Genomic DNA, 17755 nt, shown 5'->3' with positions numbered 1-17755 from the left:
ATCATGAAGTGGAACGACATTTATTGGATATTTCAAACTTTTTTAACAAATCAAAAACTGAAAAATTGGGCGTGCAAAATTATTCAGCCCCCTCAAGTTAATACTTTGTAGCGCCACCTTTTGCTGCGATTACAGCTGTAAGTCGCTTGGGGTATGTCTCTATCAGTTTTGCACATCGAGAGACTGAAATTTTTTCCCATTCCTCCTTGAAAAACAGCTTGAGCTCAGTGAGGTTGGATGGAGAGCATTTGTGAACAGCAGTTTTCAGTTCTTTCCACAGATTCTCGATTGGATTCAGGTCTGGACTTTGACTTGGCCATTCTAACACCTGGATATGTTTATTTTTGAACCATTCCATTGTAGATTTTGCTTTATGTTTTGGATCATTGTCTTGTTGGAAGACAAATCTCCGTCCCAGTCTCAGGTCTTTTGCAGACTCCATCAGGTTTTCTTCCAGAATGGTCCTGTATTTGGCTCCATCCATCTTCCCATCAATTTTAACCATCTTCCCTGTCCCTGCTGAAGAAAAGCAGGTCCAAACCATGATGCTGCCACCACCATGTTTGACAGTGGGGATGGTGTGTTCAGGGTGATGAGCTGTGTTGCTTTTACGCCAAACATAACGTTTTGCATTGTTGCCAAAAAGTTCAATTTTGGTTTCATCTGACCAGAGCACCTTCTTCCACATGTTTGGTGTGTCTCTCAGGTGGCTTGTGGCAAACTTTAAACAACACTTTTTATGGATATCTTTAAGAAATGGCTTTCTTCTTGCCACTCTTCCATAAAGGCCAGATTTGTGCAATATACGACTGATTGTTGTCCTATGGACAGAGTCTCCCACCTCAGCTGTAGATCTCTGCAGTTCATCCAGAGTGATCATGGGCCTCTTGGCTGCATCTCTGATCAGTCTTCTCCTTGTATGAGCTGAAAGTTTAGAGGGACGGCCAGGTCTTGGTAGATTTGCAGTGGTCTGATACTCCTTCCATTTCAATATTATCGCTTGCACAGTGCTCCTTGGGATGTTTAAAGCTTGGGAAATCTTTTTGTATCCAAATCTGACTTTAAACTTCTTCACAACAGTATCTCGGACCTGCCTGGTGTGTTCCTTGTTCTTCATGATGCTCTCTGCGCTTTTAACGGACCTCTGAGACTATCACAGTGCAGGTGCATTTATACGGAGACTTGATTACACACAGGTGGATTGTATTTATCATCATTAGTCATTTAGGTCAACATTGGATCATTCAGAGATCCTCACTGAACTTCTGGAGAGAGTTTGCTGCACTGAAAGTAAAGGGGCTGAATAATTTTGCACGCCCAATTTTTCAGTTTTTGATTTGTTAAAAAAGTTTGAAATATCCAATAAATGTTGTTCCACTTCATGATTGTGTCCCACTTGTTGTTGATTCTTCACAAAAAAATACAGTTTTATATCTTTATGTTTGAAGCCTGAAATGTGGCAAAAGGTCGCAAAGTTCAAGGGGGCCGAATACTTTCGCAAGGCACTGTACAAATTAAAATAAATAAAAATAACACAATAACAACAGTAACAAGGCTATATACAGGAGGTACCGGTACTGAGTCAGTGTGCGGGGGTACAGGTTAGAGGTCATTTGTACATGTAGGTATGGGTGAAGTGACTATGCATAGATAATAAACAGTAGCAGCAGTGTACAAAACAAATGGGAGGGTCAATGTAATAGTCTGGTGGCCATTTGATTAATTGTTAGTCCTTGGGGGTAGAAGCTGTTAAGGAGCCTTTTGGTCCTAGACTTGACCCTCCGGTACCGCTTGCCGTTCGGTAGCAGAGAAAACAGTCTATGACTTGGGTGACTGGAGTCTCTAACAATTTTATGGGCTTTCCTCTGACACTGCCTATTATGTAGGTCCTGGATTGCAGGAAGCTTGGCTCCAGTGATGTACTGGGCCGTTCGCACTAGCCTCTGTAGCGCCTTACGTTCAGATGCTGAGGAGTTGCCATACCAGGCAACCGGTCAGGATACTCTCGATGGTGCAACTATAGAACTTTTTGAGGATCTGGGGACCCATGCCAAATCTTTTCAGTCTACTGAGGGAGAAAAGGTTTTGTCGTTCCCTCTTCACAACTGTCTTGGTGTGTTTGGACCATGATGGTTTGTTGGTGATGTGGACACCAAGGAACTTGACACTCTCAACACTCTCGACCCGCTCCACTACAGCCCCATCGATGTTCATGGGGGCCTGTTCAGCCCGCCTTTTCCTGTAGTCCACGATCAGCTCATTTGTCTTGCTCACATTGAGGGAGAGGTTGTTGTCCTGGCACCACACTGCCAGTTGGTTTGGTGTAAAAAAACATTGCCGTACCAGGCGGTGATACAGCCTGATGCTCTCAATTCTGTATCTGTAAAAGTTTGAGAAGGTTTTAGGTGCCAAGCCAAAAAAAAATCGGCCTCCAGAGTTTGACGAGGCGATATTGCCCTATCTTCACCAAACTGTCTTGTGTGGGTGGACCATTTCAGTTTGTCTGTGATGTGTACGCCCAGGAACTTAACGTTCCACCTTCTCCACTGCTGTCCCTTCGATGTGGATAGGGAGGTGCTCCCTCTGCTGTTTCCTGAAGTCCACGATCATCTCCTTTGTTTTGTTGACGTTGAGTGAGAGGTTATTTTCCTGGCACCAGACTCCCAGAGCCCTCACCGGTCTTGTCGTTGTTGGTATCAAGCCCACTACTGTTGTGTCGTCTCCAAACTTGATGATTGCGTTGGAGGCGTGCTTTGGCCTAATGTCTTATGTGGTTACTGAGGCAACATGCTTGTGTTCAAAGACATGCTTGTGTTCATTTTTTACCTTGTTGTAAACACTCACCGCAAGGTGAACACACAACTCCTAATGTTGCCTAGGTAACATAAACATGTATACGTGTATCTTCTTAAGACATTTAGGCAACCAACGCACAACTAGCTATAAGTTCTCAATTATACACGGAGTATACAAAACATTAGGCTCTTTCCATGACACAGACTGACCAGGTGAATCAGGATGAAAGCTATGATCCCTTATTGCTATCACTTGTTAAATCTACTTCAATCAGTGTAGATGAAGAAGGATTTTAAAGCCTTGAAACATGGATTGTGTATGTGTGCCATTCAGAGGGTGAATGGGCAAGACAAAATATTTAAGTGCCTTTGAACGGGGTATGGTAGTAGATGCCAGACGCACCGGTTTGTGTTAAGAACTGCGGCGCTGCTGGGTTTTTCACTCTCTAAAGTTTTCCCGTGAGTATTAAGAATGGTCCACCACCCAAAGGACATCCAGCCAACTTGACACAACTGTGGAACGCTTAGGAGTCAACATGGGCCAGCATCTCTGTGGAACGCTTTCAACACCTTGTACTGTAGAGGACGAATCGAGGCTGTTCTGAGGGCAAAGGGGAGGGGTGCAACTCTATATTAGGAAGGTGTTCCTAGTGTTTGGTATACTGAGTGTATAATACAGTATGTACTTGCTGTCAATGGGCTATTTTGGTGGTACTGCAGTAACTAAAACTGTACACAGGAGGTCTATTCAGTCATGTTACTGTACTATCCAACAGCTTGAGCTAGACATTTCCTGTACACACAGATCCAGGACCAGCTTCCCTGCTCCAGTCCTAACCCTGACCATCATGAGGGAAAACGTCAAACTGATCGCACAGTAGATCATTGTTATCCTACTACTAATCTCTACACAGCAATGCTCTTCCTCTCTTTCCTGTCTCTGATGAGCAAAGCCGATGGTGACGAAACCCACAGGTCCACTCAGGGCGTTGTCCTGGATACACATGTACACATCCTTGAGTTTTGACACACACAAACAACGTCTCTGCTATTGTCTCTCTCACACTGTCTCTCTCTCTCGCTCTCTCACACACACACACACACACACACACACACACACACAGGGCAGTGGTGTGAAAAGGAAAGAGCCGTAGGGCCTTGGGGAGGTGTTCCTACTGATAGTGAAGCATGTTTGATTATGTACTGGAAAACATCTAAAGGAAAGGAGGAGGGAGGAGGAGGTGTTGTTAGTTCCCACCAAGCCCTCCCCTAAGCTGGAGAACAGCCCAGGGGTTACCAGACGGGTCAAGTTAAACTACAGTATTTGGCTCCGTGGGTCATGGACAGACATTGTACCAGACATTGGTCAAATGAATATGTCAAAAAGTATTTGCGTTGTGCGTGTGATTCATCTTGTGTGGGCGCTAAATCCAAACGCAGCTCAAGTATCTGGAATAGCCTGTAAGATCCAGGGTCCTGTTCAATATCAGCTAGTAGAAACAATTTCAAACAGAGTGAAACAGGAAAGTACTTCATTAACTTGTACCATAAGACTAAGAATTTAACCTTTTAACCTTAACTAGTCACGTTGCCAAATGTGTTGTTATGTTGTGGCCCACTGAACATGACCCAGGTCTGAGGTGTAAGACTAGCCATGTATCCAGATAGTTCATATCATGTTATTATACAGTGCTGCTAGCGTCACTGCAGTTTTATTATGTTCAGGAGACGCGGCCCAGTCACTACATGGTGCTCTGTTACAGTATTCAGCAACACTACAGGAACACTATAGGAACATAACCCCTCCCTCTGTGAAAGACCAACCCTGTTCTATTTCAGAACCTTTGACTAGAGGTCACAAACCTCATTCACCTCACACTGGAGCCAAATCTCTGCACCCTAACGTGTGTGTGTGTGTGTGTGTGTGTGTGTGTGTGTGTGTGTGTGTGTGTGTGTGTGTGTGTGTGTGTGTGTGTGTGTGTGTGTGTGTGTGTGTGTGTGTGTGTGTGTGTGTGTGTGAGAGATTGTCTAAAACTTGCTGATATGTCTGTATATATCCATCAATGTCACCCTACAGTATGTCCACGTACTTTGTGCTGATATGGGCACTTCTCTATACGTCTCTGTATGTACTCAGTGCCAGAGGGGGTTCTCTCTCTCCTATTCATCCTTCCTCTGCTAGCTCAGCTGTGTCACTAGATAAATAAATATGTATCTTCTAGTAGGGCATGTTTATACACACACACACACACCCTGACTAGTGGTATATGTGTTCTGCAGATGCTGAGGAAGCCTTGATCTTAAAGGCAAAACTGATCCTAAATCAGCATTAGCATTAGCATCAGCATTATAAATACTGCCCCTGATCTTTGTATTGATATGATACTGATATCTTATGTTAGAATTTTCAGTGTACTGACATATTGATATTATGGACATTAATTCATACTGATACAGACGTGAATACTTCTCCCAATACCTGAAACTGATGAACCCTGTTGGTCCTTTCCTACATTTCCCAGGTATCCCCAAGCCACGTGTCACAGACAGACCCTCTGGATTGCCTGGGCCTACTGTGGTGACCTCTAACCCAAAGCCATCCGTCAACCAGGGGTTAGGTGCTGCTCGCCCTTCGGCTGCTATCGCCGCCGCGTCCAAACTGCCCGTGAAGAACCTACCCACAAGCCTTAGCTCCTCTTCTCTGGGCAGCGCCGCCAGCGAGAGTAACGGATCTTCAGCAGCCCCCAGCAAACGTGAGACTGACTGACTGTGTGTGTGTGTGTGTGTGAGACTGTGTGAGATGTGTGTGCGTATTGAGTTATTCTTCCTACATTGCGGCACCACAGAAGGTCTTCACAAAACACACTCAGTGTGCAAGCAGTGGTTTTCATTGGTGTGGTCTTCCTGTTGCTGGTGATTCACATCCTCCTCTTGCCACTAGCTCTCTCAGACACACACACACTCTCTCTCTTCTGACCTCCCGTGACAATTCCATGAGTCTCCCCTGCCATTTGACTCTGAAGAGAATGTCCATGTGAATCTGGCCCCTCATTGCAGTGGCATTCCTGCTTTCTCTATCAAGGTCAGAGTTCACATCTGCCCAGGCTCTGTGTGTGTGTGATCAGAGAGGCGGACAGGGTACTCTCCTGACCCACATATCCAGGGGGCTTTGTCTGGACGGCATCATAAACCTCTGGATTACATCTGGTCCTCCTCTCTCTATCTACTGTAGCTGCTGGAGAGGTGGAGGAGGAGGAGGGTGGTGGTTGTGTGTTGAGGACGATGGAGGTGTGAGTGGAGAAGGGTGAGGACTGACTCTTACTCACACACATTTATTTAACTCATTTCAGGGAGTAAATGTTAGTTTCCAGAAAGTCTACATGCTTATTGTACAGACCTGCTGTAGTCTGCTGTCAGGACTGATTTAATGTCCCTAGAGGTGTTAATCAGCTCCCCCACAGTGTTGGCTTGCTACACTGAACCACTCAACACTGGATAATGTATAGTTGCCGTGTCTCAGTTTATCAGGAAATCTATATTGAAATGAACACACAACATGTTGAACGTGTAGAGTTGAGTTTGAGAGTGAGGTTTTTATTACTATCTAATAGTTTCATGTGATAGCCCAGTATTCTATTGGTTTAATGTGATACGTCTGAACAATACTATCAACAGCATCACATGACCTCCCTGTGTGACTTGGTCTAAATGGGGATAGGGGGTCAATGGTTGTCTTTGTTCACTACAGTACAGCAGTTCTCTGTTGAAGAGAAAGAAGAGGGGGGTGGGGAGGAGGGGAAAGGGGGATGTTCAAGAGAGATGAAGACATGGATGAGACCTGCTGTAGGAATTCATTTAGTGACAGAACAGTAGAGAAAAAAGAAACACCTTCCTTCCTTCTCGCTCTTCTCGCTCTTCTCGCTCTCCTCTCTATCGCTCTCATGCACTCTCTCACTCTTCTCACACTCGCTCTCTCTCCACACTTTCACATGCTCTCTCTCTCTCGCTCTCACACTCACACTGCAATGACTCAGCGCCGAAGGTAGAAGACCTATGGCTACTGTTGGATGAGCAGGTTGTCATGGTGATCGGATGACGACCAAGATACTGTTGCTATGGCGATGCGCCGCCTCTGTTTACAGAGGAACTAATCACACACACACAGTGATCACGCAAATCAATCTACCATTGTGCCTTAACCACATCAACATACTGGTTTCCCGATGCTCTAATTGTGTTGCAGACGGCTGTCTCTAATGCAGATGATGTTGTTTATGCAGCGTTTTGAGACATTTGTAATCAGTAGTCTGATGATTGTAATCATGTAGATAATTAGGACCAGAGATTATTCCCCTTTTTGGTAGGTAATCGGCGTTATGTGCGTTTAGCTTAATGAGGGGAATTATGCCATGTAAACAGCGTTTCTTCTTTCTTACGTTTGGGCTGTGAGAGGTTCGCTATCTGCACACACAGACTTATTCACAACGGAGACCATTGCAGTTTTGATACAGTAGAACTATCATCTATCAGTATTGACGTATGGAACGCCGTTTGGGTCTTTCCGTGTCTAAAAAGATACCCGTCAAATAACACTGTTCTATCATAGAATGTTGTGTGTGCTGGAGTTACACGTGCGAGCCAATCATCTTTCACTATTGAACAACTCAAACTAAACCCAATGTAGTTGAGTGAGGTTTGAATGAGTTTCAGTCTATTTCCAAGTGGTTAATAGACTATATTTGTATTAGTTAATTCTTAATTCTAGTATTTACTGTCATCATCCCTGTCTTTCTCTGTCCTAGTCCCAGGTCCAGTGGTGGGGGGCTGTAAGCCAGATGAGAGGCCCAGCCAGCCTACAGCTCCAGTGGGAACCCAGGGGTCGATTAAGGCCCCCACCACTACCAGGCCACTGGGGTTCCGAACCAGAGCCCCCTCACTACCAGGGAGAAGCACTGCAACAGGTGAACACACACACACACAATACTTTAACATATCCTTGCTGTATGCTTACTTTCACTCACTAACCTTTTGATTTTGAAACCTATCCCTTTAAGTCTGATGGTCTAAGCATAGTTAGCATTTAAACAGACGTGTCTAAACATGCTCACCACCACTAGCCAGTTTCACTAATGAGTCAGTTTCCCTCTCTGTGATGTGTTTCTCTGATCAGGATCAGATGGACTAGTTTCATTTCACCCAGATGGTGATGTCTCCTCTGGTGCTTTTGATTTGCACACCACACCCTCTCCTTGACTTGAATATCTTTTAGCTAAAACATGGACATATTTGTGTTGAAATGGGTTGGTTTCTCCTGATTAGACCCAATGTGTTGTTCCAACAGAACCACATAGATTGGAATATTACCGAACCTGGATTGTATTACCAACCAACCTCAGTCCCTGTGTGTGTCAATGAATACACAACGGGTGGGTCTAATCCTGAATGATGATTGGTTCATTTATACACTTTATCTCCACTATAATGTGTGTCAATGAATATAGCGCTCCCTTATATTGGTTAGATAGAATCTATGTTTATTTCTGTGGCCCCTGGAAGTGCCCACAGGATATGAGTAATATTAGCTTGGGGTAGATGGAGTACAGTACATCTGCTGTAGCGACGTCATGTTGCCATGGCAGCAGTGACCACTGACAGTTAATGGATACAGTAGTCGGTATGTTAGTTGATTTTTTTCCCTGTGGATTTCTGCTTGTTTGAAGTGTAAACATATGAGGACCAATATTTTGTATTCCATTGTATCTAGGTCAGTCTGATTTTTCTCATTGGTTTCAAATTTCTTAATTCAACTATAACTTATGAGGACACACACACTCTCTTTCTCTCACACACACACTGCAATGACTCACCGCCGAGGTAGAACACTCCATTCCCACAAATATCTATTCCTTGTGTCCCACTATATTGTAAAATACTAAACCATATAAAGGGGAGACCTAGTCAGTTGTACAACTGAATGCCTTCAACTGAAATGTGTCTTCTGCATTTAACCCAACCCCTCTGAATCAGAGAGGTACGGGGGACTGACATAATTGACATCCACGTCTTTCGGCCCCCGGGGAACAGCGGGTTAACTGCCTTGCTCAGGGGCAGAACGACAGATTTTTACCTTGTCAGCTCGGGGATTCAACCCAGCAACCTTTCGGTTACTGGCCCAACGCTCTAACCACTAGGCTACCTGCATATCAACAGACTAGCTGATTTGTGATTATCTAACTATCTCATTTCTAAAATTATGTTTTAACATAATCGTTTTCCAACCCTGTGGCTCAAATGACCCATCATCCTCCGATTCCCATTGAGTAGGGTCCAGTTATCGATCTGGATATCCTCAATCGGATAGGATTGAATGCATAGAAATATAATTAATAGAACGGGAGTCCTCATTCAAGTCAATGATTCTTCTGTTCTATTAATTATATTTCTATGGATTTAATCCTATCCAATAGAGGAAATCCAGATAACTTTTTGATAAGCTGGACCCAGGTGATTATGAGGTGTTTATTTATCCACCCTCAGCTTGACCCTGTGGTAGGTGGACACAGGGGCTTGTACCCTGTAGTGGTAGGTGGACACAGGGGCTTGTACCCTGTAGTGGTAGGTGGACACAGGGGCTTGTACCCTGTAGTGGTAGGTGGACACAGGGGCTTGTACCCTGTAGTAGGAGGTGGACACAGGGGCTTGTACCCTGTAGTGGTAGGTGGACACAGGGGCTTGTACCCTGTGGTGGTAGGTGGACACAGGGGCTTGTACCCTGTAGTGGTAGGTGGACACAGGGGCTTGTACCCTGTAGTGGTAGGTGGACACAGGGGCTTGTACCCTGTAGTGGTAGGTGGACACAGGGGCTTGTACCCTGTAGTGGTAGGTGGACACAGGGGCTTGTACCCTGTAGTGGTAGGTGGACACAGGGGCTTGTACCCTGTAGTAGGAGGTGGACACAGGGGCTTGTACCCTGTAGTGGTAGGTGGACACAGGGGCTTGTACCCTGTAGTAGGAGGTGGACACAGGGGCTAAATCTCTGCGCTCTCCTTTAAGACCCAAGCTCCACTACTACACAGATACTACTTCATAAAACCACACTAGCCCTATAACCTGGTAGTCTCTGCTACAAGGCTCCAGTTAGGTTTAGTCTGTCTGTTGACATGGTGTTTCACTATTTCTCTACCATAGGGCTGAAGACTCCAGCGGTGACCAGCCAGGTAGCAGGCAAGCAGGCCCAGAACCCCCTTCAGAGGGCCGGCTCGGCCAGATTCAACCGCCCCGCAGCTGCTGCCACAGGTAAGAGTTCTGTTTGAACGTTTTGGTGTTGGGTTTGGGTTTTGTGCCTGGGTTCCGTCTGCTAGTGTTTAGTGTTTTTCTACGTAATGGTTAGGGTTGCTTAGAAGGCACTAGAACCAAGGATCTTGAAGTATATTTAAACAATAAGGCCCGGGGGGGTGTTGTATATGGCCAATATACCATGGTGGAGTGCCTGGACACCGCCCTTTGCTGTGGTATATTGGCCATATATCACAAACCCCTGATGTGCCTTATTACTGTTATAAACTGGTTACCAACGTAATTAGAACAGTAAAAATAACTGTTTTATCATATCCGTTGTATACGGTCTTATATACAACGGCTGTCAGCCAATCAGCATTCAGGGCTCGAACCACCCAGTTTATAATTTATTATACTGTCTCTGAAAAAGAGACTTGAGGGCAATATGATTCTCACCCATACAGGTGTCATGGGTTATTGTTGAATTGTGAGCAAACCTCCACAAACCAGTGATACTTTAGCACCCACACCACAGGAGAAGGTAGGCCCCCAGTTACCATGGTAGCGCTCCAGCGTCATCACACACTGGATTTGTGTAAAACTAGACTTGGAAAATTCCCGGCCTCAATATACAGTATGAAAGTGACGAGTCATTTTCCAGGAAGTAGCCTTGAAGTTTTTTTACTTTTGTTTTTGAAGTTTTGTAAGCTTTTAAAATGGTCTTCAATGGGCAAAAATGGAGCGCAGTGTTCTTCAGTGCAAAAACTTTATTACAGGCATCTGGCAGAAGTAAATTCATCCACAAACACAGCTATTATTGTATATACAGTACCGGTCAAAAGTTTGGACACACCTACTCATTCAAGGGTTTTTCTTTATTTGTACTATTTTATACATTGTAGAATAAAAATGAAGACATCAAAACGACGAAATTACACATGGAATCTTGTAGTAACCAACATTTTTTTAAACAAATGTATTTTAGATTCTTCAAAGTAGCCTCACTATGCCTTGATGACAGCTTTGCACACTCTTGGCATTCTCTCAACCGGCTTCACCTGGAATGCTTTTGCAATAGTTTTGAAGGAGTTTCCACATGTTGAGCACTTGTTGGCTTTTCCTTCACTCTGTGGTCTAACTCATCCCTAACCATCTCAATTAGTTTGAGGTTGGATGATTATGGAGGCCAGGTCATCTGATGCAGCACTCCATCACTCTCCTTCTTGGTCAAATAGCCCTTACACAGCCTGGAGGTGTGTTGGGTCATTGTCCTGTTGAAAAACAAATGATAGTCCCACTAAGTGCAAACCAGATGGGATGGTGTATCGCTGCAGAATGCTGTGGTAGCCACGCTGGTTGTGTGCCTTGAATTCTAAATAAATCACAGTGTCACCAGCAAAGCACCATCACACCTCCTCCTTCATGCTTCATGGTGGGAACCACACATGCAGAGATCATCCGTTCACCTACTCTGCATCTCAGAAAGACATGGCAGTTGGAACCAAAAATCTCCCATTTGGACTCATCAGACCAAAGGACAGATTTCTACCAGTCTAATGTCCATTGCTCATGTTTCTCGGTCCAAGCAAGTCTCTTCTTATTATTGGTGTCCTTTAGTAGTGGTTTCTTTCTGGCAATTTGATCATGAAGGCCTGACTCACACAGTCTCCTCTGAACAGTTGATGTTGAGATGTGTCTGTTACTTGAACTCTGAAGCATTTATTTGGGCTGCAATTTCAGAGGCTGGTAACTGTAATGAACTTATCCTCTGCAGCAGAGGTAACTCTGGGTCTTCCTTTCCTGTGGCGGTCCTCATGAGAGCCAGTTTCATCATAGCGCTTGATGGTTTTTGCAACTGCACTTGAAGAAAATGTCAAAGTTCTTGACATTTTCCGCATTGACTGACCTTCATGTCTTAAAGTAATGATGGACTGTCTTTCTCTTTGCTTATCTGAGCTGTTCTTCCCATAATACGGACTTGGTCTTTTACCAAACAGGGCTGTCTTCTGTATACCACCTCTACCTTGTCACCACACAGCTGATTGGCTCAAATGGATTAAGAAGGAAAGAAATTCTACAAATGAACTTTTAAACGCATTCCAGGTGACTACCTCATGAAGCTGGTTGAGAGAATGCCAAGCATGTGCAAAGCTGTCAACAAGGCAAAGGGTGGCTACTTTGAAGAATCTCAAGTATAGAATATATATATTTTTGTTTAAACTCTACAGGACCGGTGTATCCCCCATGGGATGGTTAAGCTAACGTAGGCTAATGTGATTAGCATGAGGTTATAAGTTACATGAACATTTCCCAGGACAGACAAATCTGATATGGGCAGAAAGCTTTAAATTCGTGTTAATCTAACTGCACTGTCCAATTTACAGTAGCTTTTACAGTGAAAGAATACCATGCTATTGTTTGAGGAGAGTGCACAATTATGAACTTGAAAATGTATTAATGAACCATTTGGGCAGTCTTGAACAGATATGCAATGGTTCATTGGATCAGTCTAAAACTTTTCACATACACTGCTGCCATCTAGTGGCCAAAGTCTGAATTAAACCTGGGCTGGAATAATACATTATGGCCTTTTTCTTGCATTTCAAATATGAAAAATTCAACGCATGTTTTTTTCTTTGTATGATCTTTTACCAGATCTAGTGTGTTGTTCTTCTACATTCATTTCACATTTCCACAAACTTCAAAGTGTTTCCTTTCAAATGGTATCAAGAAAATGCTTGCTTCAGGTCCTGAGCTACAAGCTGTTAGATTTGGGTATGTCATTTTAGGGGCAAATTGGGGAAAAAAAGGGATGGATCCTTAAGAGTTTTTTTTAACACTTGTTTGGTAACTACATGATTCCATATGTGTTATTTCATAGTTTTGATGTCTTCACTATTATTCTATATTGTATAAAATAGTCAAAATAAAGAAAAACCCTGGAATGAGTAGGTGTTTCCAAACTTTTGACTGGTACTGTATATATCTTAAATGACCTAGTTTTCATGAATTTGATGATATAATGATGATATAATCAAGCAAGCACATTCAAAAGATTAGGGGACAGGAACAGGAAGTATGACGTAGGACGATATCACTTGCACGTTGTATCAGTGCACTTCCCTTGACCAGTGTTGTCAAAAGTGTTGCAATGTTGTTACATCACAGATGGCTGACTGAATAATTCTAGCTCAATATACAGTATAATCCGAAAGTGTTTCTATAACTATGAACTAACGTTTAACCTCATTTCATTTCACTAAAGTTTTAAGCAGTGGTGTGAAGTACTTTTAAGTAAAAAAAAAAAAAAATTTAAAGTATTACTTAAGAATTTTCTGGGTACCTGTACTTTATGGTTAACATTTTTGAAAACTATGACTTTTACTTCACTACATTCCTAAAGAAAATAATGTACTTTTTACTCCATGCAGTTTCCCTGACACCCAAAAGTACTTGTTACATTTTGAATGCTTAGCAGGACAGGAAAATAGTCAAATTCTCACACTTATCAAGAGAACATCCCTGGTCATCCCTAATACCTGATCTGGCAGATTCACTAAACACAAATGCTTTGTTTGTAAATTGTGTCTGAGTGTTGGAGTGTTGGAGTGTTGGAGTGTCTGAGTGTCTGAGTGTCTGAGTGTCTGAGTGTCTGAGTGTCTGAGTGTCTGAGTGTCTGAGTGTCGGAGTCAGCCCCTTGCTATCCTTTAAAGAAAAATAGAAAACTTTTACTTTTGATACTTAAGTACATTTGTGCAATTACATTTACATTTGATTCTTAAGTATATTTCAAACCAAATACATTTAGACTTTTACTCAAGTAGTTTTTTACTGGGTGACTTTCACTTTTACTTGAGGCATTTTCTATTAAGGTATATTTACTTTTACTCAAGAATTGGATACTTTTTCCACCACTGGTTTTAAGTCACTGTGTTTAGTTCAAAGGTTTTCTATTTAAAACACATTTATGGACTTCTGTAGCCTAATTGGGGAGATAAGAGGGAGAAAATTATAAATAGAAGAATGTAAAAACGTGTTAGCGATTTGGAAAGCATTCCCATGTGTGTGTGGGTCATTAGGAGCGTTTGGGTTGTGCGTTCTGGCTGACTAGCTCGGAGCTCACAAGCTCGTGACAAGGGTAAACAAACACACAAAGAATGGTGTCCCGAACACTTCCTGTCATTAAAGGGATACAGGGGACTGATGGAAATCACTTGGAGTGAAACTAGGCTAAACTGTTGCCTCTGTCACACACAGACCCTGTGTGCGTGCATGGTTAAACAGCGTTGTTGTATCCAGGCTTGTCACAGATGCCAGCCGGCCACGTCAACAGTGCCCTGGCGTCGCTACAAATACTTCTTACCTTTGACTGCATTGTTGTGGACATGTGCTCTAATGTGGCGATTCCCATCTGTTTTAACTGGCAGGTTGGCACCGTGTGGTGAGTCAGGAGGAGAATAGTCCAATGTAATGTGTTGACACTAGGGCCATTTGTCCTGCGATCTGTACTGTTGGCAGTTGGCAATAATGCCACTACGAAGGACATGTGGTCCGAACGTGCTCCTATCAACAGGTCTCAGATTAGTTTTTGTTGCTCAGCTCATAAGAGTTGAGGTTAGATTTGGGTTTGCGATTGCTGATCCCAAATCAGTCTTTAAAAAAGCAGAAAGTACAGTGTTTTTAGTTAACATATTTAGGCCATCTCTCAGAGGCTTTGAATTATGGATGTGTTCCTGGAGGCCTGGTCAAGCATGGGTCTGTGGTTAGTCCCCTCCCCCAGCCTGGGCTGGTCTTGATTGGGCTAGGCCTCGGCGCCTGGCTGCCTCTCTGCTGCGGTTGCGTCAGGAACTCCCATTGGGGGTTTGTGGGGAGCCACCAGTTGCAGACATGCTGTCACCCCCTTTCGGCATACCACGCACGCGCACACACACACACACACACACACACACACACACAGACACACACACACAAAACAATGGCTTTACAGCCAGCGGTTACAATGGCTGTTGAAGCTGTCTGGCAAGATGCCTGTTTTCAGTTTTCTTTTTTAAGACAGACTTTATTCAGTTTGTTGCCCCCTGCCTAAGTTTAGATATTGGATCAGTGCAGCGCTGCTATGGGACTATTTATACTTCAGGCCTGAGTTGTACTTGAGTTGTCTTGCCTTGTAGCTCAGGACATATTTCTCAAGTGGGGCTCTTACATGAAGTGACCACTTGGAGATTCTTCAAGTCTCATTTGTCAAACTAAAATATTGTTTTTGTTAGTTCTGTCACATTGTTGGATACAGGACCATGCATTTCAGGGGTGTCATTTTAGTGAAACTTAGGTTATGGCAAAGTGACAAGGAGCTTATTTACTGCCTTCCCTTCCGCTCCGAGACGTCTGCATGGTCCTAAAGTCAGACTGCTCAGAGGTGGCAGGTCCCAGAGTGGTGTACGTAGTCGTTCCTGATCTGGTAGCCTAACCAGGTAAAACTCTGGACCTTTTACAGGTTGACGTGATTAATATGTTGTAAAAATGATTCATATGAGACCAGAGTATTTCTAATCAGGTCACAGGGTTTTAAAACATTCCTGGAAAACTCCTGGCCTCGAGGAGGAGGATAAACCCTGTCAAACTTCAACAACTTTGTACTTGTTAATATGAATTAGATTTAAAAGCAGAACTATGTTGGTTTCCTATACACCGACACAGAGAAGCAACATGATTGGAAAATAAAACTCACAGGGCTGAGCTTGCTTTATGCAGGTTGCGTATAGTCTGCGCTATGCAACTGTAGGCCTAATTACAAACCGGTCTGAGTGTCAACTACTGTGTTTATTGATTCATTCCACTTAATCATTTTGGATTGGAAAAGGTCTAGAGAGCCTAGTCAGACCAAATTTGAATATAAACCAAATTTTATCCCATTCACATTTCCTCACGAACAAATGGGCTATAAATACACAATGTTACCGCTTCGTCTACCCTGGCCAGAGGAACAGGGTGCATAGTAGGCTACACGACGCAGCTGGTATTGTTAGTAGCCTAGTCTACAGTTGATCAGACTGAAAAAGAGTCTGATTTCCATGCAATACAGCATGTCAGATGGCTGGTGTTTAGGCTGCTACATTTATGTAAGAGTTGTTGCTTGTGTGGGAAGTGATGGGTTATCACGCTTGCTAAATACCAGAGGAAAGTAGAGAGAGCCCCTTGAGCTTTGTGCGCTGTGCTCGGCCCGTGCGACCTGCGATTTCTGTGAATCTGATTGGTTGAGACACGCAAAGCGCTGTAGCTGAACTCCGATATGAAGGACAAAGACATTCTGTGTGTTGAGTTTGACAAATCATGAGGCAAATGGGTCTAAAAAAACAGCACTTTGCTATTAAACTCTACCGACAAACAAATAAATGCAACATGTTGTTTTGGTCCCATGAGCTGAAATGTTCCATATGCACAAAAGCAAAGCTTTATTTCTCTCCAATTTTTTTGCACAAATGTGTTTTACGTCCCTGTTTGTGAGCATTTCTCCTTTGCCAAGATAATCCATCCACCTGACAGTTGTGGCATATCAGGAAGATGATTTTAAAAAGCATGATCATTACACAGGTGCACCTTGTGCCGGGGACAATAAAAGGCCACTCTAAAATGTGCAGTTTTGTCACACTACCCAATGCCACAGATGTCTTAAGTTTTGGGAGCATACAATCGGCATGCTGACTGCAGGAATGTCCACCAGAGTAGATAATTGAATGTTAATTTCTCTACCATGAGCCTCCTCCAACGTCGTTTTAGAGAATATGGCAGTACATCCAACTGGACTAAAAACTGCAGACCATGTGTTACCACGCGTTTATATTTTTGTTCAGTATAAATCAAAAGTGCCGCTGCCACACCTGATTTGAAAACGAAATGCCGACTTGCAACAGATGTTCCGGTGGCCCTGAGACCACTAATACTGCTAAACCGAATTGGCCTTTTAAAAGGATGGATTGGATGGATTTTAGTACCCATTTTAAATTGTTGGTGTTGAGCTCGGGTATGGCCATACCCAACTGCCGTCTCTCTCTCTCTCTCTCTTTCCATCTCTCACTCACTCACTCACACAGATTTCTCTCTGGAGTGACCTTGTCCCTGTAAACCACGGCTGCCTCGGAGGAGAGGAGAGGGGGATGTGGAGGGGAGAGGGGTGTTACAAACCCATTAACTAGCCTACTAATATTGTTGCATTGGTTAAGTCTAGAGGTCTTTGGCCTCGTTACATGGTCTGTAACCTGACTCATTATGTCTAGGGGTCTTAGTTACATAGTTACATGGTCTGTATCCTGACTCATTATGTCTAGGGGTCTTAGTTACATAGTTACATGGTCTGTAACCTGACTCATTATGTCTAGGGGTCTTAGTTACATAGTTACATGGTCTGTAACCTGACTCATTATGTCTAGGGGTCTTAGTTTCATAGTTACATGGTCTGTAACCTACTCATTATGTCTAGGGGTCTTAGTTACATAGTTACATGGTCTGTAACCTGACTCATTATGTCTAGGGTTCTTAGTTTCATAGTTACATGGTCTGTAACCTGAATGAATGTGTGCATTTGTGAGAAATCAGCATATGCACCTCAATGTTGAATGTACTGTGCCCAGGGAGAGAGCAACCTTACCTTGGTCCAGGGCCAGCTCTGTCTCTCTTGACGTCTG

The 17755-nt window shown here is 43.5% G+C and overlaps 1 protein-coding gene across 1 annotated transcript in view; it reads left to right on the top strand.

Moving 5' to 3' along the window:
• The window catches only part of LOC139403137 (microtubule-associated tumor suppressor 1 homolog), a 73009-nt gene that overhangs the window by 23358 nt on the left and 31896 nt on the right, over positions 1-17755 (top strand). Inside the window, exons 4-6 of the mRNA XM_071146844.1 lie at positions 5318-5548; positions 7598-7756; positions 9984-10091. Of these exons, the coding sequence (XP_071002945.1) occupies positions 5318-5548; positions 7598-7756; positions 9984-10091 (498 nt within the window). The remainder of the gene's footprint in view (positions 1-5317; positions 5549-7597; positions 7757-9983; positions 10092-17755) is intronic.

Source organism: Oncorhynchus clarkii, unplaced genomic scaffold, assembly GCF_045791955.1.
Source record: "Oncorhynchus clarkii lewisi isolate Uvic-CL-2024 unplaced genomic scaffold, UVic_Ocla_1.0 unplaced_contig_6758_pilon_pilon, whole genome shotgun sequence".
Classification (NCBI taxonomy): domain Eukaryota; kingdom Metazoa; phylum Chordata; class Actinopteri; order Salmoniformes; family Salmonidae; genus Oncorhynchus; species Oncorhynchus clarkii.
The sequence above is the reverse complement of the archived record's forward strand: the minus strand, read 5'-3'. Positions and strand labels throughout refer to the sequence as shown.